This window comes from Hyaena hyaena, unplaced genomic scaffold (genome assembly GCF_003009895.1).
Source record: "Hyaena hyaena isolate Hyena2069 unplaced genomic scaffold, ASM300989v1 scaffold_1367, whole genome shotgun sequence".
Lineage (NCBI taxonomy): Eukaryota > Metazoa > Chordata > Mammalia > Carnivora > Hyaenidae > Hyaena > Hyaena hyaena.
The window spans coordinates 275,255-298,319 of NW_024082002.1; the positions used below are offsets into that span (position 1 = coordinate 275,255).

Below are 23,065 nucleotides of genomic sequence, written 5' to 3' on the forward strand. Positions count from 1 at the left end.
TTCAAGCTCCACGTTGGGTGTAGAAATCACTTAAGTAAATAAATAAATTTTAAAAAGAGAGAGAGAGATGGAACCTTCAGCAGGTAGTTTTCCAAAAAGAGAGGGAGAAAGTGCTACTGAGAGTGAGCGAGGACTCCCCACGCCCTCTAAAGCCTGCAGCTGGGGGTGACCATATCAGGTACATAACCGTCAACGCGGCCCTACCTGAGGAGCCAAAGGCTTCACCTTGCTGAATCCTCAGGGGCACAGAGCTGGTCTCCAGCCCCTGGACAGCAGCAAAGGAAAACCCGCTGCTAACTGGGCCGTGGCTAAGGTGCAGCACCGTGGGATGTGGTCATTTAGTCTAGACTCATGGAGCCCACTGGGTGACCACTAAGTCCTGCTGGTGTTTTCTTTCCATTGCATGAATTATTCTCTGTTGTGTGATGAATTATCCCCAAAACAAATTTATTACAAATTAAGAACAAATTTATTATTTCACACAGCTTCTGAAGGTCAGAAAACAGTGGTGTAGCTGGGCGGTCTGGCTGAGGGTCTCTCAAGAAGAGTCAAGCTGTCCACAGAGGCCTGGCCACTGAGGCCTGACCGGGGCTGGAGACGGTTCACTCCCATGGCTGTTGAGGGTTGCTCTTAGACTGTTGGAGAAGCAGCAGTTCCGTGGGCTGCCTGCGTGCTGCGCACGGCAGTCAGTGTCCCCGGGCAAGTGACCGGAGAGAGAGCAAGCAGGAAACAACCCTCTGTGACCTAGTCTCCAAATAGCTCTCCACTTCGACTCCATCCATTTGCTTTATCCCATTCACTAGAAGCCAGTCCCTAAATCTGGTCCAAACTCAAAGGGAGAAGAATTAGGCTCCATTTTTGAAGGTAAGAGTATCAGAATTTTGTCCTAAAACCACCTTTACTATGCCCAGACTTAGTCTTCCAACAGAATATATCCTCACTGTTCCACATACCCCAACCCAACCCCGCCCCGATCCCAGCAGATGTCCTGGGATCTGGAAGTTACCCAAACAGCCTAACTTCTGTCTGACCCTGAGCCTTTTTGCTTTAAGGAGACTAGGCTTTCTTACCCCTAGCTTTTTTTTTTTTCTTCTTTTTTTAAAACTAATTCTCGAGGTGCCTGAGTGGCTCAGTCGATTAAGCGTCTGACTTCAGCTCAGGTCATGATCTCACAGTTCATGGGTTCGAGACCCACGTCGGGCTCTGTGCTGACAGCCAGCATAGAGCCTGGAGCCTGTTTCAGATTCTGTGTCTCCCTCTCTCTCTGACCCTCCCCTGCTCTCTCTCTCTCTCTCTCTCTCTCAGAAATAAATAAAACATTAAAAAAGTCTAATTCTCCTTTATTTCCCTACAGCCAATGGAGGCTCATCCAGATCTTCTTCCCTCCTAGGGTTTATTGAAAGAATCTTAAACAGATCCACCAGCTTTGTCCCCTAATACTTGGGTACTTTTGGAAAAGATAAACTTGTCTGGAGCTAGTGAGGGAGTAGTTAGTGATAGGCCCTGTCTAAGCCCCAGCTACAGTCAGGTTCACATCCAAAAAGATACGTAAAGATACTTCTGGACACTGTCAAGCTTTCTATGATTGTCAGCGTTTTATCTACTCCCCATGGGAATCAAAATAGTCGTGATGCAAAGCATGCAGGCTCACAGGCGTAATGCAGGAGGCGGGAGGCCTCAGTGACGGCCTAGGGCTGACGGCTCTCATGGGTGGAAAAGATAGCAAATTCACAGTACATTCACTCAATGGGAATTTAATGAGCACCTGCCGTGTGTCAGGCTTTTACTATTCCCAGGATAGGACAGGAAACAGTGAAAAAACTCTTTGGCCTCATGACATGTATGTTCCGTGTGGAGATCAAAGCGGGGCAAAAACTCATTTGACTCACACGGGTTTGAGGGGAACAGTTCTGGAGCGTTTCATAAGAGGGTATTGTCACGTGAGGGACAATGGTAAGAAGAAAGCCCTCCCGTGGGTAAGGGTTATTTCCTCCCCAAGTGGTCCCACACTGGCATCTACCCCAGGGAGGTTGCCCTTTCTCAGGCGGCTGGCCTCCAGGCCTCGGGCGTCAGGCTGCCTGTGGTGCGCTCCTGGCGCACGGGGGTCAGGCTCCCGGAAGCTAGAGATGGGGACCCGAGGGCCAGGATGCTGCCTGTACAGCATCGAATCTTAAGAGTGCGTGTGGAGTAAACATTCCTGAGCTTTACCCTATAGTAACCAGATGTTTGTGCTAAACAATGAGAAAGGCCAGGAGAAGAATGGTCTGCACACCAGCTCATTTGTTTGGCCAACAGAGCTACGGCCTCGGCCAAATTGTAGCTTTTTTGCTCTTTTTTGGAGTTGTGTACAAGAAATGGAGTATCAGGAAAATGTGAGGCCTGCAGCCTGCTAGCTTGTAGGCAAAACAGAGGCATTGCCGAATTTTAACCTAGAAGCACCCCCCACCTCCTGGGAACAAGTTCAACGCGCAAGGTAAGGGGCCGTCCCGCGTGCTGCGGATACACCGGAGAACAGTTCCACCGAACTCGGACTCCCGGTGCGTGAGGCAAGGGGGCCGGAAATACGGATCTATGCTGAATCTGGCTTTACACAGCAAAGTTCCTTTCTATTTTTACATCTGGGTCGCTCATGGGGCCAAATGGCAACTTTGTCTCTAGAGAGCCTTTCGATGAGCAGCGTCTTCAGGAACTGCTTGAGTAGCTAATGGAAGACAGTCAGGCAGGCGAGGCCTCAGCAACCAAGCACATATTTTGCATTAAGAGACCGTCTGGCTGCAGGAGGAACACTGTGATACGCAGTCTCCATTTCCCGGGGTCTTCCGCTAACTGCACTTTCAACACACACCAGCCCAGTAGTACAACAGCTGCTCTCGGTGAAAACGGAAGTGGCTCTGAAAAGAGCCTTTGGGAGGGAGAAAGCGCGGGCGCCCCGACCAGCGTCGGGGGGACAGTCTACGCCCGCTCCCCGCGGATGCGGCGCGCCAGCTGGATGTCCTTGGGCATGATGGTGACGCGCTTGGCGTGGATGGCGCACAGGTTGGTGTCCTCGAAGAGCCCCACGAGGTAGGCCTCGCACGCCTCCTGCAGCGCCATGACGGCCGAGCTCTGGAAGCGCAGGTCGGTCTTGAAGTCCTGCGCGATCTCGCGCACCAGCCGCTGGAACGGCAGCTTGCGGATGAGCAGCTCGGTGGACTTCTGGTAGCGGCGGATCTCGCGCAGGGCCACCGTGCCGGGCCGGTAGCGGTGCGGCTTCTTGACGCCGCCCGTGGCCGGCGCGCTCTTGCGGGCCGCCTTGGTGGCCAGCTGCTTGCGCGGGGCCTTGCCGCCCGTCGACTTGCGCGCCGTCTGCTTCGTGCGAGCCATGGCCAGAAACCTGCGTTTTGAAAACCAGCGACTGGAGAGTTGGCGCCGGCGCCAGGCTTTATACTGATGATATGGTCCTGATTGGCCAGAACTGTCGCGGGAGTAACCTGATTGGTTCCTCCTCCAATAGTCATTTGGGTCCTAAGATCTCTGTCACAGTCTTGTTTTCCAGGCTACTGATTTTATTTTCTACTGTTACAGGAACGCAATCATCGCTGTGCTCCAACGTTAAGATTCCACTAGTGAAGCAGGCTCGGATCTGGAATCTGTGGAAGTCAGCGCCTAAAGTAACTTTTAAAAAATGCATTATTTCAGCTTCTTCCTCCTCGAAAGGGAGGGGGGATCACACCGGAATAATGTGTCGTTAGTTTCTCACTAAATAAGTTCTGTTTCATAACTGCAGTGTTCAGATGCATTGCATAAGCAGTGCAGATACTGTTTCATGACGGTACCAAGACCTGGAACAAAGGTTTTACAGGAACACTGGCTCCTGGGAACACCCAGACTCTGCTCTGCGTGGTGTGGGGACGGGCGCTGGGTATGTTAGAGTGAATAACGAGTAGTTATCTGACACCTTCATTAACCGATTCTGATGAAATCAAGGAGCTAACTGGGTTAACCCGCAGATCCTGCGTTAATTTAATCAGCAGGGTGTGGCATGGTGACATTTAGTGGCCAGTAATTAGAACTTTCACATAGGAGTAATTCTGAAAATGTTTGGAAGCTTTTAATTGACCAATGGACCACCAGGTCTCCTAATGACAAACACGGGGACGGGGTGAGGTGTAAAAACAAAATAGGCTTAATGTTTAATGTATTTGCTGGAACGATAGAAATTTACTTTTTAATTACCCAGAACAGTGTTCTGAGGGGGAAGGGGACAATGAGGAGTTTTAATGGTCTTCTGATGGAGCAAGCCACAGATTAATCAAATGGTACTGAGTATATCAAAGATGACCGCGTTGTTACTCAACTTCAGGTTACTCGTAGGGTTCAGTAAAAGTGCGTGTTCAGTTCTTCCACAGAAATGGTGGGTGGCTCTGAAAAGAGCCTTTGGTCTTAGTGAAGTTATTAATTTCGGCCTTACTTGCCCTTGGCCTTGTGGTGGCTCTCGGTCTTCTTGGGCAGCAGCACGGCCTGGATGTTGGGCAGGACGCCGCCCTGCGCGATGGTGACGCGGCCCAGCAGCTTGTTGAGCTCCTCGTCGTTGCGGATGGCCAGCTGCAGGTGGCGCGGGATGATGCGCGTCTTCTTGTTGTCGCGCGCCGCGTTGCCCGCCAGCTCCAGGATCTCGGCCGTCAGGTACTCGAGCACGGCCGCCAGGTACACGGGCGCGCCGGCCCCGACCCGCTCGGCGTAGTTGCCCTTGCGCAGCAGGCGGTGCACGCGGCCCACCGGGAACTGCAGCCCGGCCCGCGACGAGCGCGTCTTGGCCTTGGCGCGCGCCTTGCCGCCATGCTTCCCGCGTCCCGACATCACGAAACTGGGTTCTCTAAGCGTAACTAGTAAAACGGGTACGAGACCAGCACTTTTTATAACCCTTATTGGGCGCGAAAAAAGAGACTTGGCATTGGTTAGGGTTGTGGCTTTAGTTTATCCAATGAGAATGCAGCTTTGCGATCCTTGCGTCGTGATTGGGCAGAGCTGATTATTGATGTCATTTGAATAGTCACCAATGAGACCTAGGGCTGTAACTTACACCTTATTTGCATAAGGGCTTCTATATAAAAAGGGCAAGCCGCGCTTTGCGGCTACTATTTGTCTTCCGCTGTCTGTCTCCAGCGCGACCGGTGTCCTCCCGACCATGCCCGAGCCCGCCAAGTCCGCCCCCGCCCCGAAGAAGGGCTCCAAGAAGGCGGTGACCAAGGCGCAGAAGAAGGACGGCAAGAAGCGCAAGCGCAGCCGCAAGGAGAGCTACTCGGTGTACGTGTACAAGGTGCTGAAGCAGGTGCACCCCGACACGGGCATCTCGTCCAAGGCCATGGGCATCATGAACTCGTTCGTCAACGACATCTTCGAGCGCATCGCAGGCGAGGCATCACGCCTGGCGCATTACAACAAGCGCTCAACCATCACGTCCCGGGAGATCCAGACGGCCGTGCGCATGCTGCTGCCCGGCGAGCTGGCCAAGCACGCCGTGTCCGAGGGCACCAAGGCCGTCACCAAGTACACCAGCTCCAAGTGAACTTGCCAAGTAAGCGTCTTGCTACCCAACCCCAAAGGCTCTTTTCAGAGCCACCAACATTTTCCCAGAAAGCAGCTGGCCTATTTCGTCTGTCTCGTTTCCTTTAGACGTGTTTGGGGCTGGGTTCGGACAGTTATGAAAACAACCGGGGGGAAGGGTAGGGTGTAAGTCGTCCACACGGGCGGTTGGGGGAGCATGTTGGCTTATTGGCCTGTAACTTTAGTGTGGTTTCTTTGACGCCCTTTGGGAAGAGGCTTTAAGCTTTGTCCTCTGCCACAGCTGCCCAAATTCGCCTTTGGTTACTTTGCCAGTGGAGGCCCCGCCCTTAAGCCTTGGGGATTGGTTGCAGAGCCCAACGATAGCTGACCTGCTTCCTGGAGAGCAGCTCCCTAATTTCGCCATGTTTCTGAGCTCAGCGACATCATATTCCTCACTTTTTTTTTTCTTTGCTCTATTTCCGAGACTAGTTTTCCCTCCATCCTTGGAGGCCCTTACAGTGCAGCGTTAGGTCGCCTTGTCCTCTTCTGCCGTCTGGTGGCAAGAAAGTGGAAGCAGGTCCAGGGCTTCCCAAGGACAACCATTAAGGGGATAGGTAGAGTTAGTATTTCTGTCCCCTTTAACCGATTTAGTGAGTTTCCTCAACAGTCACTCCTGCGCATGATAGGAAGTCCTGGTGAGTATTGCTGTCGTGTTAAAACTGTCAAAAAAAAAAAAAAAAGAAAATTATCTGCACCCTAAAATAAATTTTAAAGTAATAGAGCCCTGCACTCTCTATTTCTAGTCCTCAAAGTAACAAGCGCTCTGTGTCCTGTAATCACCGGACAGGACACTCAAGCCTCTGATTTTGCAGGGCTGCTCTCTGAAGACAGGTCAGGAGTCGGCAATATGACTACAAGTAACTAAGATGCACTTTTTCCACCACGAAGGGGTCACAGTATGAACTTGGTAACCCTGGTCATTTCGCAGGTCCCTCCGCCCTTTTAAATATGCCTGTTTCCCCCAAATCTGACTCTTGCCCTCTTTGCAGGTAGACATTTTCTTTCTAGATCTTTCTGTCTCGTGTTCCTCCATTGACACTTCTGCCCAATCAAGGCCAAACGTTCTGTTAAAATGCTTGCAGTAGTTCGGTGTTGCCACAACAGAGTACCATTTATTGTGTGGTTTCAACAACATGTATTTATTTTCTCACAGATCTGGGGGCCACGAGTCCAAGATCAAGGTGTGGGCGGGGTAGCCCTCGCTTCCAGCCGTGTCCCATGGGGGCTGTTTTCTGCGTGGGCAGCGTCCTTGTCAGGCATCAGTCCTACTGGGTCAGGACCCTCCTTATGACTTGATCCAACCTTAATTTCCTCTTAAAGGCCGTGTGTCCAGATACGGTCACGCTGCGGTTGCGGCTCAAATATATGAACTTGGAGAGAACACGATTCAATCCATTACAGCACATAAAGCCATTTTCCATGCTTTGCTGTCAACCTTCCAGTCCAATTGTCTTTCATAAAAAGTGTCTACACTTGGCTTAAAGTGCCACTAGCAAGACACTTGTGCTGTGCTGTTCCTGCACCAGAGGATCCAATGCTCAGAGTCCCGGCCCATAAGAGCAAAACGGGCGGAAAGTTAGAAACCTTGCCTCACCTGCACACAAAAATGAGGTCTTTGCTCTTTTTCTCGAAGCACATGGACTTTTCACCCCAAATGTCACTTTCCCGGTTTTAATGGCGCATCTCACTGTTCTCTTATTGTTGCTATAATGCCAGCCAGCGGCTGCACGTGATGGGACCGGCGGGGGTGGCGGACCTGAAGGTCAGGAGGCCCACGCGGCGGACTTTCCCTGCTTGTCGCCCTGCGGGGCCGCGAGCCCTGGACAGCGGGCTTTCCAAATTTCGAGAGGATACGCATTCGAATATTGAATATTCTAAATTTCAATATAGGCAACTAATAAAACATGTGTAACATCTGCACGCTTCACCAAACCCTTAAGCTCACAGTTGGGGATCTCTGGTCGTTCACAGAGACTCCTGTACCCGTGACAAGCTGTCCCATACACTCACCGCCACCAAAGCCCAGCTCCAGTGCCCAGGTCTCCCCAGCCTCCTAAGTCCTCCACGGAAAGGAATCCGAGCCTCACCTGAAAGGTCTGGGCAGAGCACGGGGTCATGCACACCGCAGGCTTTCAACAGCCACTGTTCGCCAATTAAACACACTGATAAAGAAGTGAGCTAAAAGAAAAAATTTTAATTCTTTAAGCTTGCTCTCAGCAATGAAATAAAAGTGAACAGCGGAGTTGTTTATTGTGGGTTTAATAGTTACCTGGTTAAATAAACCCATTCATATCTGATTATGTTACATTTGTCTTATTGTGATATATTCTCCTTTATCTACTCTCTTTGGTCCAGTCTTTTCCTTAGTGATTGTCCCCATCTCTCCTGTCTTAGGAGGAACGAAAGGAAAGACTGAAGGAGCCACACGAATCTTAAACTGAGCTCCATCTCTCCCTTTCTATAAATGGCTCACCCTTGGTCCCGAACCCAGCTTGGCCTTCTCTTTTAGTCTCTTATTTCCTGCTGTCCGTTTAAATGAGACACACTCACACATTCTGTTTAATTCAACTATCTAGTGAATCATTGATCTTATGTTATTTTTTATTTTACTTTACCTTCATGCTTTGGGAGAAATAAGAACCAAATTGTCTTCTGAGCAAAGAAATATCACAAAGGTAAAGATCTTGAGGCGACATGCAGGTTCGAATTAGCATCTTATTACTGGGGCAATACACTGGTAAAGAGAAAGACAATCATTGGCAGGCTTAGCATTTAAATGTTACTTTCTCAGGTGATAGGAATAATCTGAATTCGAGGTCTTTGAAAATCCTTCATCGGAAACGTTAGTCCGTTGACGAAGCCTTACAGGATCGATTCCTCTCCATAGCAGAGAAGGGGCTTTGTCTCATCCGCACTGAAAAGGATGTTTTTCAAGGGTAGGTGCTGGTATCCCACTATTTGGTACCTGCTGATGAAAGCAGGCCTGAGAGTGGGATGTGGGCGTGGAGAAGTAAGACGGGAAAGGGGAGTACTAATAAAAGGGTTATGAGCTGTCAGAATAAATTACCAACTACTTGGAGGTGGATGGAGGGGACACCGGGGTGGCCTTTCACTGTCACACTGTGGCAGCCTCCAGCAGGTTATGTGACCCGTGGAGGGTGCATCTTTGATCACCTTCGAATGGTTAGGCTATTTAACAACTCGATAGAGATGGAATTACAGTTGTAGATATTAATAAAATCTAAATGATTCCAGGTGATGAACGTGGAAAGGAAGGTGGGGAGGAGCGAGCTGCTCTCAGCCTCCACGTCCTCCCCCAAAGCCCGTCGAGTGGACACCCAGCTCTGCAAGAGGAATCGGGCTCCACACGAGGAAACTCTGCGGTTTGGAAACTCCGGCGTCCGCATTAAAAGCCATGCAGTGAGGACTGTGACCGAAGACCAGCACTCTGAGGAATCCGAAGGCTTGAGTCCCATCCACCACTCACCCCAGCGGCAACCGCCACTCCTTTCTGGCTATTTTACCAGATTGTCTCATCTTTTAAAATAAGTATTGTGCTCTTTCAATAAAAGCCTTCCTGTAGGATCTGTTCCCAGACTCTTTGTAAATAAAATTTATTTATTAAAAACCTGGGAGATATGCACGTCGAATTCACGTAGTGCTGCCCTGAGATAGAGGGCGGTGCCGGGGATGCAGTTAGGATGCTGCCGTTCCAGGTGCGCTTTTGTTCTTTAATATAAAAGAGATTTCTAGTGAATGTGCCACATGTTAAATAATAGGTCGATTTTGCGTGGTCATTTTTGTATCCTTTCATAATTTTTTAAAAGGTAAGAGAAGGTGAAAAAAAATATCCAATATTGGTGTTTGGTATATTAGAAACTGTAGCTTTTCACTTTTCCCGAACTTACCAAATCACCAAAACAGACCAAAAAAATCTCCCTTCTTGTGAATTTACATCCCAGGGGAAAGAAAATATATACTATAAAATACACCGCATACCATATGCTAAGGAGGAAAACGGAGGGGGTGCAGGTGGAAGACAGGAAGCGGGGAGAGACTGTTGGGAAAGCTGTCATTTTAAATACTCCAAACTGTCCTTAAGTAAATTTCCAAAACTGAAAATAGCTCTTTACGGTTCTTTTGAAATCTAAACCTACGGTCTTATAGTCTTACCACACAGTAGTAGGTAGAGATGTGACCTTTCAGCTGATGGGTTAAAATTGAATCCCTGCTCTCCGACCGGGGCACCCGACTTTGCTTAATTAGAAGCTTTCTGATTCGTGGATTATTGTCTCCAAAATACTTCCCCTGCCAAGACTTGCCAAGGCTTTCATTAGAGACTGAGGAGAAACTATGTTCTCGATGCATCTTTTTTTGGAAGAAAAAAAAAAAAGGCCGCCTAGCAGAGGATGGTTTCGATCCATCGACCTCTGGGTTATGGGCCCAGCACGCTTCCGCTGCGCCACTCTGCTCAGCACGGCCAAGCTTCTTTAGGTAAGTCTTTTATTCTATTTCCCTCCAAAGGCTGCTGCTTTTTCTATTCTTTCTCTAAGATATTTGGGGCTTTTCTCCCCCCTCAAAGCCCACTTATTATTCATGCTTCGAAGAGGACAATGAGCTCAGAATACACTGACCCCAAATATTTTGAAAGCAAAACATTCGATGATCCCGTCGGGAACACAGCCTGCCCCGCCTGCCTCGCTGAACCGAGCGGAAGCTCGTGTGCACCCCGCAGCCCCACCGGCTACGAGAAGCCCCCCAAGGCCAGCGTGGGAGGCATCCTACGTCTGCACGCACCGGAGCGATTTAAAAATTATTCGAAAGGATCGGAAAAGCGATGGCTCCACGAGCCCGTGCATTGGCCGGGAATCGAACCCGGGCCTCCCGCGTGGCAGGCGAGAATTCTACCACTGAACCACCAATGCCCCACGACGCGCCGCCACCGCCAGGCCTGGAAATGGCTGCTGCGCCCTGGTCCCGACAAGCGAGCACTTTTCGCCTCAGCTTGTGTTCTGTTCTTATCGACCAGAACCTAGTGATGCCCCTTTCCCCCTCTTTTCAGGAAAACCTCACGTTCGTTGCAAGTTCTGCGACCCGGAAGCCGGCCTGGCGGCGGCGGCATGACATCTAGCAGGATTCTTGCACAGAGAGTGTGACACCGAGGCTTTTCTTTCCAGGAAGCAACTTTTTTCCAGCCGGCATCGCTCAGTTGGGTTCGTACCCAAAGAACTGAGCCCCGAACACCACGTGGCGTGTTTTTTAAATATATTTCTTACTTCTTTGTCTCCCATATATGGTAACACACTAACATGCAGTCTGATTAGCGTGGTCTCATGTTACAGGGTCGTGAGGGATGTCGTCACATACATATAGCCAGGTCGCCTTGAGATTTTTTTTTTTTTTCCTTCCTTAGGGAGGGGACCTGACCACAGTGCGACCTCTGGCAGCGAGGTCGGGGCCCTGGACGCAGGGGTTATGGCCCGTTGGCGCCATCTGCTGGCCGTCGGGGAGAAAAGCAGGGCGGGGCTGAGGCGTCCTTCGGTTGCCATGGAAACCCCTTTAGTGTCTAGGGCACAGAGGTCTCAATGAAGCGTAATTTCCAAAAACCAAAAAACAAACAAAAAGACCAGGTACAATCATAACTCTCATACGGATATAAAAATTTTGAAAAGGTTTTTTTGAAAAAGATTTCATTTATCTCCTTTCTGAGATAACTGATGAGCGGTTATTACCGGTTCCGAGAAGTCAAAGAAGGGATGTTAGACCCAGATCGCAGTGTCCTCACCGACCAGAGACCACCGGGGAGACCGCGTCACGCATGCAAAGGCAAAGGGCTTTATTACGGGCTCGAGCTCGGGCTCCCAGACCTCACCAGCTCCGTGGATCCTGCTGAGAGCCCCCAACAAGGGCAGAATAGGGTTTTTATGTAGTTTGTGACGGGGGAGTTACAGAAGTTGTGACATGGGAACAGTGATCCAATCATAATTATTCAACATCATTGACAGCGGGTTTGACCATACACATTGTCTAGAATATTCGTTACTTTTGGCGGGATCCAATTACAATGTTTAGAGTACCTTTAAATTCAACCAATCACAGAGCGAGCCTAGGGTCTTGTTCGGCGACTGACGGGTTAACTTTAACATCAGGTAACAGGGTCCTATCGATAGTTTCTGTCTCCAGGCCTCTCCCTTAACAATGTGGAGGGTGGTCGCTGGCGTTTCCGGATTGGGTGCTGCAAGGGTGGTTTCTCCTGCCTTGGGCAATGTGTAACTGCCTAAAAGTTTCGGGGAAGCTGAAACTCAGGCCTTCTAGTTCAGAGGGGAAACTTAAAGCCTGTCATGGAGTCAGTTTGGTTTAGACGTTTAGACTTGTGGCCTTACAGGGATGCCATTTACAGATGAGGGATAGTGACACGCATGTGTCAGAGGGGTCACAACCGGCTTTTCCGCGGTGGGAGTGGGCAGGGGGCGCGGACTGGGGAGGAGGAAATGTCCCGTCATGAGACAATTCCATTTTCCCATCACTTTTCCATTGCTACCAGTTACCGACAGTTTACAGAGTTGTAAATAGGCTCAGAATCACGGGACACAAAGACAGCTGCCGAAATTCTCCTCTGAAGCAGATTTTCCTGCACTCTTTTCCTTTTTCAGGGAGATTCGGTACAAACCTAACTCACAAGGTAAACACACCTTTAAAAGCTCACGGTTGCTCAAAGCTAAGAGTCCTGTTTACTGTTCCTGACCACCTCTCTGTAAAGTCTAGGGTGGGAGGTCCTTAACACGTAGTTTCGCAGCCCCCGCCCCCCCCCCCCGTGGGAACGCGGTGAGACATAGGAACATCTCCCTGGAAGCCTGTGCACACTCACATAAACTTGCGATTGAGCTCGAGTATGGGCCTGGGCTGAGCCCCCGGGACTCTCTCTTTACCTGGAAGGGGGTCCTTCTTAAGGAACATCTTGCCCATTCATTCATTCCCCCCCTACCCTCTCCAGGCTTCCTGCGTAGGGGCTCAGCTTGGATTGGGGGCAGGGGGCAAAAGAGATCATGTGCAACCGAGTATAGATATGCCCTTGATGAGATACCCCCTTGATGAGAGAGTGAGGGGCAAGCTGAGGGCAGAGTGCAGGCTAACAGCACCCCCCACCCCACCCCAGGTAGGACATGTATGGTACTCCTTGGACACTCTCAGCTACTCCAAAACAAGAAAGGACAAAAAAAAACCCAAAAAACAAAAAAACAAAAACAAACCCACAAATGGTTAAACTGATAAATCACCAGTTAACCAGAAAAAGGTAATCCCATCAATAGCCTGAAGTCCCAGAACTCCCTATCATCTTCATGCTAACGCTTTGCTAGAGGGAAAACCACCTTAGCTTGACCGTAGCTGGGCCTCCAGTGAGCCCTGAGCATGTGAAGGTCTCCTAGGAAACCCCTCTTGACTCTGTCTCCCCCAACTCAATAAAACAGTCACACCCCACCCCCCGCAACCCCAGTGCGGCTCTTCCCGCCCACGGGTCCTGTCCCTGTGCTTTAATAAAATCACCTTTTTACACCAAAGATGTCTTCAAGAATTCTCTTTTGGCCATGGGTTCTGGACCCCACGTGCCCCCAGCACCCCGAAACTCCATCACACTCAGCTTGCCCCACGCTCCCTCATCACCCCTGGCTATGCTGTCTTTGGTCCAAATGGGCACATGCTCATGTTGACCTAGTCACCTTGAAAGCAAGAACTTCCCCTGCGGACCTGAGAGACGGCTCCTCTTTGTCCTAAGCACGAGCCACGATGCCGGTGTGGGTGGGGGTTCACTTCCCTCCGTACCTCACCGGGTCTGTGGCTGGCCTCGTAATTAGGCTGACATATGACAGACTCATGGGAGGAAAAAATTTTAATTTTATACATACAGGAACCCCATAAAAATATAAAACTCAAATAAGTGACCAAAGCAGGCAGCTTTTATGCCTTTCAGGCAAAGAAACAGTACATTTGTGAATCACTGACAAGACAAAGATAGGAAACATGTCACATGATTAATTATTAGTTAATAATTATTAATAGTTATTATGTATTCATCTTCCCTATTGATGAAGACTCTGTAGGGGAGAAAAAATAACTTTCCCTCCACCCTTCGTTCTTCGTGGCTGAGGACCACCGCCCGCATCAAACAGACGGACAAGGAAAGAACAGGTTTCGTAACAGGTACCTACACACAGGAGACCATCCTGGGAAATCTCCCTGGAATGGCCCGGGCCACCCCCCAAATACCATCTTCGGCTAAAGACAAAACAAAGATAGGGTGTGAGGGAGGGAGATGACGGGCAGCACAGGAAGGCGGCTGTACAGATTTAACCTGCTGCCTTCCCCACGGAGTTTGCTGTGACTTAGTCACCACTCTCCCCACTCTCTTCTGGGGGTGAGAGGGAGTCAGCCTTACAAATGGAGACTTCTCTTACAAATGTAAGTTGCCTTCACCAAAGGGTAACTTCTTTGCTCTTAGAGCTACTGGGTCTGCTTTTTCTCAAAAAAAAAAAACAAAAAAAAAACTCTGTTTATTTGGGGATGGATTATTCTGCTATCCTTCACTGTGGTTTTCTTTTTACAGCCTTAAGCGCCCTGTTTCCGGTGATAAGGACGCCTTCGCGCTTCTGATACAGGGCGGGCACCTGTCACATGGGACACCTGTCTCCTTGTTCACGGGGAGAAGCAGATTCAGAGGGACCTTTGTGCGCTGCCTGTGTCTCAAACTATCATTGTGTCCAAGTGGCATATTTTGACGTGGCCCATTCTGTCCCCTTCCCAATGGCTCCCACAGTCGTGAGGGAAGGGTATCTGGAAACTGGAAGTAGTTTTCACTCTCCTCTCTTACAGGCCATGTGGAATCTATCAGTAAACAGTGTCAGGTCTCTTCAAAATATGCCGTTAAAGCGGAGAAGCAATCTTGCCCAGTCAATCAGGAATTTTCTGGCAACCACCAGTGAGGTCATCTCCATCTCCAACCCGCAAAGCAAAATGGGGTAATTTGCAGGACAGGACCCTCTGCTTTGTCCCCTAAGGGAAAGTGACCTTGCCCCAAACAATCTCTTCTTTTGCCAATAAGTTAGTTGCCCCACCCCCTCCTTCCTGTAGAAGCCCCCCATCCTGTCCACCTCCCCAGAGCCCCCCCCCCGCTTGCTGGGTAGGATGCTGTCCGATCAATGAACCACTTAATAGGCAATTAGATTGCTTAAAAAACCACCACCGCCACCACCACCACCAGGCCCCAAATGGCATCAATTAGCTTAAAGCCCCAAGTCAGGACACCAAGACTTAATCCCTAACCCAAGTGCAGTTTCACCTTCCAAGAATATAACCTTTGACCAGTCAACATGGAATTTTCTGATCAGAACTAGGGAATTTACTGATAGACCACTTGCCCTTAGGAGGGCGACCTTGCCTCAACAATGCACTCCTTGCTAATCAATTCCTTCCTTCCTCCGTCCCTCCCTTCCTTCCCTTCTCTTTCCTTCCTTCCTTCTTTGTTTCTCTCCTCTCTCTGCCTTCAAAAACTTTTATTGGGGCACCTGGGCGGCTCAGTCAGTTGAGCGTCTGACTTCGGCTCAGGTCACGAGCTCCCTGATGTTGAGTTCGAGCCCTGGGTCCGCTCACAGCTGTCAGCGCAGGTCTGTTATGGACCCTCTGCCCTTCCCCTGCTTGCTCTCTCCCCGAAGTAAGTAAATATCGAAAAAACAAACAAAAAACTTTTTATTTAGTTCAGGGGACCTCCCCTCTACCTGCTAGATGGGATGCTGCCCAATTCATGAATTATTTAACAAAACCAATTAAATCATTACATGTACTCGGCTGAAATTTTATCATTTGACAATGCCCAGAACCTTACCACCTCTTGCATTGCCCTCTGACCCTGGCAACCAGCATCTCTTACCTAAATTAATGCAAATGCTCCCAACTGCTCTCCCTGCTCTGTCCTGTTTGTATCGTGGTCAATCATGTCTCTCCTGTATTCAAACCATCTCACCCACCATAAAAGACAAATTGTACAGTGACCCACCCTTCCTTAGGGGAGGACAAAACTTTTCCTCTACCCTCTTAGCTTTAGTACCTGGGATGTGTCAGTTAAGCTGACCAAAGACATTAGCAGGAGGAAAGTCCTACAGGTTTTACTTTCAACTTTATGTGCTTGGGGTTCCACAGAAAAGAAGCCAAGGAAACAGTCTGACTTGGCAGCTGATATTCCATTGCAACGAAGGGTGAACAATTATAGAGAAATGACCTGACGGAGGAGAGAGGGGTTCGGCTTCTAGGAGAGGTACACTGCAGGATGGAAATGTACGGGGAAATTAATATTAGACGAGGGTCATTTTAGTAAAGTTTGTTTGTGCAGACTCATCTTATCTTGGTGCTGACCTTCCATCAAATTCCGCCGGAGAACGGATTTCCGGTAGTCCTCATTTCTCCGATTTCTCTGCGTTTCGTCAGAGATGGGAGCTCCGCGAAGGTTTCTTTCTGCCTCTGTCAAGCTCAGCTCAAAATGATCCATATGCTAACCTGGCGCGTGTGGGGCGGCAGGCGCCAATTCCCTCTACTTGCGGCCTGTCTCCCACCTGCTCTCCCTCACCCCCTTCACTGAGGCCTCCCTTCGGCCACAGGGGTAGGAGGGGAAAAATAGTTTTCCCCCATTAACCTTCAAAATAAAACTGCCAGTTGCTTTTACCGGCAAAAACGGGTTCACTTAGCAACAGCCAGAGGCCTGCAATCTGGGGCCACCAAGGCCAGGAGCAAATCTAGAGAACAAAGTGTGGTAGGAACCCCTCCCTAAGGAGAAAGAAAAAAATGAAGACGAGAGGAGAGAAGACTTCAAGGTCACCTAGATATGGGTCCAGCTGCCTACATCCCCCATGGCCTTGTAAACGGAGACAGCTTAATCAGACTGCATGTTTATGTGTGTTACCATTTATGGCAGACAAAGAAATAGAAAATGTATTAAAAAAACGATGCCATGTGATGTGGGCCGCTCAGTTCTTTGGGTACGAACCCAACTGAGCGGTGCCGGCTCGAATAAAGCTGCTTCCTGGAAAGAAAAGCCTCGGTGTCGGGACTCTGTGCGAGAATCCTGCAACAAAAGAACACTCTTTTCTGGAAGACTCGGACTGGGGAAGCTTGTTGTAAACTAAACGTCCATTGGAGCAAAGCGAGGGTTCAGAGTACACCGGCTCTTGATTGGCGGGGGCTGCGGGGGCGGAGGGGGGACGGTGTTCTGCCCCCGCCTGGGGTCGGAAAGCAGGATCCAACCGCCAGCTGGGCCTCTGCGGCTGTGGCCGCGCAACCGGGCGCTGGGCGCGAGCGCCCTCTGCTGGCCTCTGGCTCCATCCAAAACAGATTTCCTTTCACTAATTTTCACAGCCTCTGTCTTCCTAGATTCCTGGCAGAGACATCCCCGTAATAAGATTAACAGGAGGAAAACGAACAAGTATAATAACAAGCGTACCTCCTGCATACTTGGGAGAAACCCAGGAAAACGGAGTAAGTCCCCAAATGGCTCAAGCCACCACCTTAAATACCTCTCCAGCTGAAGACCAAAGCCACGTTGGGGGTTGGGGACGGGGAGGGAGGCCAGTGATGGGAGGTTTTTCAGGCAAAGTACCGTAAGCAAGGGCATCGTTTGTTATGCAGATTAAGTCGGTTCGTTCTCCACTGATCAGTGTTTCTAAAGATTTGGAGATCCTGGCTTCCAGGGAGACGCCCTTACAAAATGCAGAGTTCCCTTATGAATGTGTATGTCTCTTACAAAAGGGTAGCTTTTACTCAGTTTTCAGAGTTTCTCCTGTGGCTGCACTTTCTTAAAAATAACTAACTCAGGGGACGCCTGGGGGGGCTCACGTGGTTAAGCATCTGATTCTTGATCTCAGTTCAGGTCATGATCTCACGGTTTTGTGAGTTAAAGCCCCGCATTGGGCTCTGAGCTGACAGTGCAGAACCTGTTTGGGATTCTCTCTCCCTCTCTCTCTCTGATTCCTCCCCCCGCCCCCAACTTGTGCTGTCTCTCTCAAAGTAAATAAACTTAAAAAGGAAAAAAACATTTATTTAAAAAAAAAAAAAAACAGCTCAATATAATCCTTACACCTAAAAGGCATATTTTGAGGTGACAAACACACCCTAGCTCCCGGGCATTTGCCTTTCTTGGGACCAATCCCTCCCTCCTCCACCTTCCACCCACAATCCTCCGCTGCAGCCTCATGGCCCCAGGTCGTGGCTGAAATGCCACATTCTCAGGAATGCCTGAAAAGTTTGCACCACCTCCCTATTCTTTCTCCTGGCTTTTTTTCCCTGCCCTTACCTGTCACACACATATCTTGTTTATTTTTGTCTCTCTCTCCTTTCCAAATTACACATACAAATCTTACCTCCATGAAAACATGGGTTTTTGTTTGGTTTCTCCTGGCTGTATAGGGGAGCGAAATTTGCCACTCCAAAAAGTGTCTCTTTGGCATGTGGATTATTTCTGACTGATTATTTTTAAGAAACAGAAGGTTAGGGAAGAATCTTTGACCTTCCGTTCCTTGCTTGAAAGGATTGAGACGGAGGAACTGATCCAGGAAGGAGCTCTCGCCATAGATACTGATGAGGGAGCCAAAGGGCAAAGCACTAGCGAGGAACACCCCAGCCCCTCCCCTTACCCCTCCTCTCCCCACTCTACCCTGCCCCCTGCCCCCAGGTGGAATGGCTGTGACATTCCTCAGGCACTTCTGGCTGCCCCAGAAGGAAGGAAAGGAAAGAAAACCAGTGGTTACCTGATAGAGATCGCCCTGCAGGACATGAGTCTCCCATCAGTTTACAATTATCTCACGAAATTACAAGAAAAAGGCAATCTTATCAATAGCCTCGTCTCCAGAAGTCTGTATTTTCCGTGTCCTGGAGCCCCAGCCTGACCTTCCCCTCCTCAGTGCTGTGGGGAACAAAGGCAAGAAGGAAATGGTAATAAGATTAAATCTCCTTATAACCGGCAGCCCATTGACAAATACTTGAGGCATAAACAGAGTATAACTTTTCTCCGGGAACCCCCTGCTGCCCTGATGTTCCTGCTTTGCTAGAGAAGAAAACAACCTTAGCTTGACCGCAGCCCGGCCTCCAACAGCGTTGTGACAGCCTTCTGGAAGCCCCGCCTTTACCTTGATCTCCCCCACCTCCCAAGTGTAGACAGTCTCTCCTCACAACCCCAGAGCAGATCTGCCCTCGGGTCCCGTCCCCACGCTTTAATAAAATCACCTTTTTGCACCGAAGAAGTCTCAAGAATTCTTTTCTGGCCGTCAGCTCCGGCCCCCCACACTCCAAGACCCCATCATAACTACAGTATAATGGGAACGAGGCCTGGGAGACCGGGAGGAATTTAGCAAAATCTGTTAAAATTCCTCTCTATGTCCCGTTCTTTCTGAATGGCCCAGCAAACACTTGTTTGCCAAACCTGTATTCTTTTTTATCTTTCTGTGAATTGCATTCCTTCCCTTTGAAGTCCCAGACTTTTAACTTCTTCTTGGTTTTGGACATGTTAGCCTCACCTGTATGACTACCTGTGGGCCTCAAATTCTTATAGTTAAACCACATTTGTCATGAACATTTCTGTTAATGACCCAAGGGACAAAAAGCAGGCCAAGAAAAAATGGTAGATACAGCCAAGTGTTTGGGGAAGTGTCATGTGTGGTGGGGTTTTGGAGACGTGGGGTCTGAGCTGACGGCCACGAAAGAATTCTTAAGACGTCTTTGGTGCAAAAAGGTGATTTTATTAAAGCGCCAGGACAGGACCCCTGGGCAGGAAGAGCTGCACTGGGCTTGCGTGGAGTGGCTGGTTACATACTGTGGAGTTGGGGAGGTAAAGTCAAAAGGGAGGCCTCCCTCCAGAAGGACTTTGATGTGCTACAGAGGACTCCTAAGATACCTGAGGCCTGGCTAAGGTCAAGCTAAGTTGTTTCCCTGTAGGAAGGCACTAACATTAGGACCGTAGAGGGTTCCTGGAGATACGTTATACTCTGGATTTGCCTCAAGTATCTGTCCATGAGCTGCAGGTTACAAGGAAATGTAATGTTACCTGCACTTTCCTTCTGCCTTTTTTCCCACATCACTATGGAGGCGAGGGCCATATTAAGGCTCCAGGAGACTGAGTCTACAGGTTTCTGGAGATGAGGTTATTGGTAAGATTGCCTTTTTCTTATAAATTACTAAGGCAACAGGCTTGGCAACAGAACCTTGAGCAAGACAATAGGCCCACCTATGAACCCCAAGCTGATGGAGCTGAATGCAAACAAGCTCATGAAAGTTCCCCTCCTTGAAATGGCATAGCCCCCAACTAACCAATGGGCTACTTACAAGCAGGCACAATTACCAAAAAAAGGGACACTCCCATACCATCTCCAAGCCCCCTGACTCCGCCCTATGACGTTGGCCCCCCACCACCGCCTCCCTGCACACAGCCTCTGCTCTGGGGTCCTGCCCACCGCTCCCCTCAGTGTACTGGGTAAGCTTCCGCCTCTTTTGTTCGGCCGCAGGTGAATGCTTTCACTGCCCTGGGCCGGCCCCTCATCCCATCTGGTCACCCCACAGACGACAGTAAATAGAATTGCTTTACTGCCCTGGTCACTACTTTTCCATATTATGCAACACTATGAGATGTGTGCCCGTTCTCCTCAGAGATCGGGGTCCGTCTATAGACTTAACATTCCCTGACAATACCAGTCTAGGACCTCTGTAAAGACGATTAAACGTAGTTTAGTATTTGTTATTCTAGAATGGATTCTAGTTATTTATAACATATTTTAAGTAATGTAGTAAATACATTAAAAATATATTAAATACATTGAATAGGATAGTACATTAAATAATATAGTACATAAGATAATATATAAATAATCAAAATAATTATTTACATCATACATTAATACTTAATAATAGCAATAATTATTTATATAGTATATACTTAGATTAACATGCCATATATTTCTCATATATTTATATTAATCTGTATTTATTATATGATATATACTTTTAAAATAATCACAAGCTGATAGTAAAATATTTGTAGAACTTTGTTATAAGTCATTTTAAAACTTACCATTGTATCATGTATTGAATCCATTACTGGCTCATTTTTAAAAATAAGAAATGCCTCAATTTCCATCACTCTGGTTTCACTGCTATTTCCTTATAATTTTTTGAAAGTTACTGATACTGACTTTGGGGTCATACGAAAACTTATCTCTAGCAGTCCAGTATATTATTTATTCGAACTTCAAAATATGAACGCATTTTCACTGGGGAATGTCTTCTCATACTTCAATCTATTCTTTCAGTGTTTTGCTTCCATTTTCCCTTTTGATTATAGGTCTCATCGATGGAGATAATAGATAGGAACTCAGCAAAACATTTTTATTTATTTTAAATATTAGCCCAGCAGTCTCTGAAGTGTCGTCCCCTGATTGTCATTACCTGGGCACTCGTTACACATGCAAATTTCCAGGTCCCGCCCTCACGCAGACCTTAGAGAATCTGGAGGTGGGGTCCCTCCCCCACCTTGAGGACTTTAAGGCCCTCCAGGTGGTTCTGATACTTGTGGAAGCTTTAAGACCCATTGTGCTGTGTTGGAATTACACTGAGGCAGAAAGGATGCTGTTATTGGGAGCTCTTAACAAGAATGCGCTAATTGTATTTCTTAGTTGTCTTTTCTCTTTGTATGATATATTTAGTAGAAGAAAAACATTGGAAAAGAAGGATAGTGAAGAAGCGATTACAATGATTACAGTATGACAATCATGAATCATAAAATCAACCAACTCACAGTGTCTACGGATTTTCCTCGGCACTTTGATGCTCACTGAGGGTCTTATGGAACTAGCACAGATTACAGCTCACTCAAGGGAACTAACATGGAATTCATAAGCTTTGCTTCTTGCATGAGGAAAGTGCATCAAGCAAGTAATGGATGTCATTATAAGCTGTGCTGCTTTTATATTCATGATTTAGACAAGAAGTGCCTAGAGTTAAAAAAGAAAGAAAGAAAGAAAGAAAGAAAGAAAGAAAGAAAGAAAGATCATATAGACAGTAGGATGATCATGAAAAACTGTTTACCAAAAAAGCGACTATTTGGGGTGCCTGGGAGGCTCAGCTGGTTAAGTGTCCAACTTTGGCTCAGGTCACGATCTCACGGTTTATGGGTTTGAGCCCCGCATCTGGCTCCATCCTGACAGCTCATAGCCTGGAGCCTGCTTCGGATTCTGTGATTCCCTCTCTCTTTCTCCCCTGCTTGTGCTCTCTCTGTGTTTCTCTCTCAAAAATAAATAAACATTTAAAAAAATTTTAAAAACCTATTTGACTCAGGTCTAAAATGTAGCTACAGTTGACGGAATAGAATAGGACACTTCAGAAGTGGAAAGTGTAGATGCTTGAGAATGGAAGACGTAGTAAAACTGTGGAAGGAACATCGTTGTGCATTTTAGGATTATGTTGATGTGGGGTTAGTGTTAATAATTTAAACCGGGACTATTAACCTTATATCTACAGTTAAGAAGAGGGGGCTATGAATGGTTTTTTGTACTTATTATAAATTTCCTACAGAAGGATGGGTTGAGTGTGTGTGGATTTATTTGGGTTGAGTGTGGATTGAGTGTGTGTGGCTATTATTTGTGTTGAGTGTGTGTGGATGTGTTGAGGTTGACTGTAGGTTGAGTGTGGGGGGGTGAGTGTGTGTGAATGTATTTGGGGTGGGTGTGGGTTGAGTGTGTGTGAAGGTATTTGCATGTGTATAAAAATGTTTTGTTTACTAACCTCTTATTCTAGTCTCACAGGAGTCTAGTTCTTCCCCAAGTACACATACCAGAGGTATCAGGCTTAAGATGTTAAATATTTCAAGGTTACACTATTTTAGGGGATCATAACAGACCAGCTCTTGGGACTTGTACAGTGAATATATTTAGAAAGTAGAAAATAAATGCAATTTTCTAACTATGACATTTTATTTGAGAGAGATCACCATAATAGTTCTAAGAGTAGTGAGAATAAAGCAATTTAGAGACAATTAAATTATTAAAATACAGAAATCTTAAGTCTTTCAGAAGGCATACCATTTGAGGGGCACCTGCTGGCCTAGCTGGTTAAGAATCTGTCTCTTGATCTCAGCTCAGGTCTTATCTCAGGGTCATGAGTTGAAGCCTGGCATTGAAAAATATCTAAGAAAGCCTACTGTTTGGGCATTCCTATTTCTTTTTTTTTTTTTTTTAATGTTTTATTTATTTCTAGGAGAGAGAGAGAGAGAGACAGCGTGAGCAGGAGAGGGTCAGAGAGAGAGGGAGTCACAGATTGAAACAGGCTCCAGGCTCTGAGCTGGCAGTCAGCACAGAGCCCGACGCGGGGCTCGAACCCACGAACCGTGAGATCATGACCTAAGCGAAAGTCGGACGCTTAACCGACTAAGCCACCCAGGCGCCCCTGGGCATTC

General features: G+C 48.0%; 3 protein-coding genes and 2 non-coding genes across 6 annotated transcripts; 1 reads left to right on the forward strand and 4 right to left on the reverse strand.

Annotated features, from left to right (window-relative positions):
- Nucleotides 1-2,952: 2,952 nt before the first annotated feature.
- Nucleotides 2,953-3,377, reverse strand: LOC120225296 (histone H3.1). The gene has a single exon (XM_039223543.1). The coding sequence runs from the start codon at nucleotides 3,361-3,363 to the stop codon at nucleotides 2,953-2,955; it is 411 nt and encodes a 136-aa protein (XP_039079474.1). The 5' UTR covers nucleotides 3,364-3,377.
- A 1,046-nt stretch (nucleotides 3,378-4,423) lies between these two features.
- Nucleotides 4,424-4,839, reverse strand: LOC120225293 (histone H2A type 1-E-like). Its single transcript, XM_039223540.1, has one exon. It carries the CDS (start codon nucleotides 4,837-4,839, stop codon nucleotides 4,447-4,449), a length of 393 nt encoding a protein of 130 aa, XP_039079471.1. The 3' UTR covers nucleotides 4,424-4,446.
- Nucleotides 4,840-5,156: 317 nt separating this feature from the next.
- LOC120225286 (histone H2B type 1-C/E/F/G/I-like) lies at nucleotides 5,157-9,176 on the forward strand. Of its 2 annotated transcripts, none has more exons than XM_039223533.1 (2): nucleotides 5,157-5,557; nucleotides 8,842-9,176. In XM_039223533.1, the coding sequence occupies exon 1, from the start codon at nucleotides 5,168-5,170 to the stop codon at nucleotides 5,546-5,548; it is 381 nt and encodes a 126-aa protein (XP_039079464.1). In that variant the 5' UTR covers nucleotides 5,157-5,167; the 3' UTR covers nucleotides 5,549-5,557; nucleotides 8,842-9,176. The 2 variants fall into 2 exon arrangements, with proteins under 2 accessions (XP_039079464.1, XP_039079465.1); XM_039223534.1 differs by lacking the exon at nucleotides 8,842-9,176 and adding an exon at nucleotides 6,740-6,761.
- An 810-nt stretch (nucleotides 9,177-9,986) lies between these two features.
- TRNAM-CAU lies at nucleotides 9,987-10,058 on the reverse strand. Its single transcript has one exon. It is a non-coding gene; the product is annotated as a tRNA-Met (tRNA).
- A 382-nt stretch (nucleotides 10,059-10,440) lies between these two features.
- On the reverse strand, nucleotides 10,441-10,511 carry TRNAG-GCC. Its single transcript has one exon. It is a non-coding gene; the product is annotated as a tRNA-Gly (tRNA).
- Between the last annotated feature and the right edge of the window lie 12,554 nt (nucleotides 10,512-23,065).

What these genes read in the sequence shown, in the direction of transcription:
- LOC120225296 (XM_039223543.1), bottom strand. Translation starts at nt 3,363, where the DNA reads ATGGCTCGCACGAAGCAGACGGCGCGCAAGTCGACGGGCGGCAAGGCC.
- LOC120225286 (XM_039223533.1), top strand. Translation starts at nt 5,168, where the DNA reads ATGCCCGAGCCCGCCAAGTCCGCCCCCGCCCCGAAGAAGGGCTCCAAG.
- LOC120225293 (XM_039223540.1), bottom strand. Translation starts at nt 4,839, where the DNA reads ATGTCGGGACGCGGGAAGCATGGCGGCAAGGCGCGCGCCAAGGCCAAG.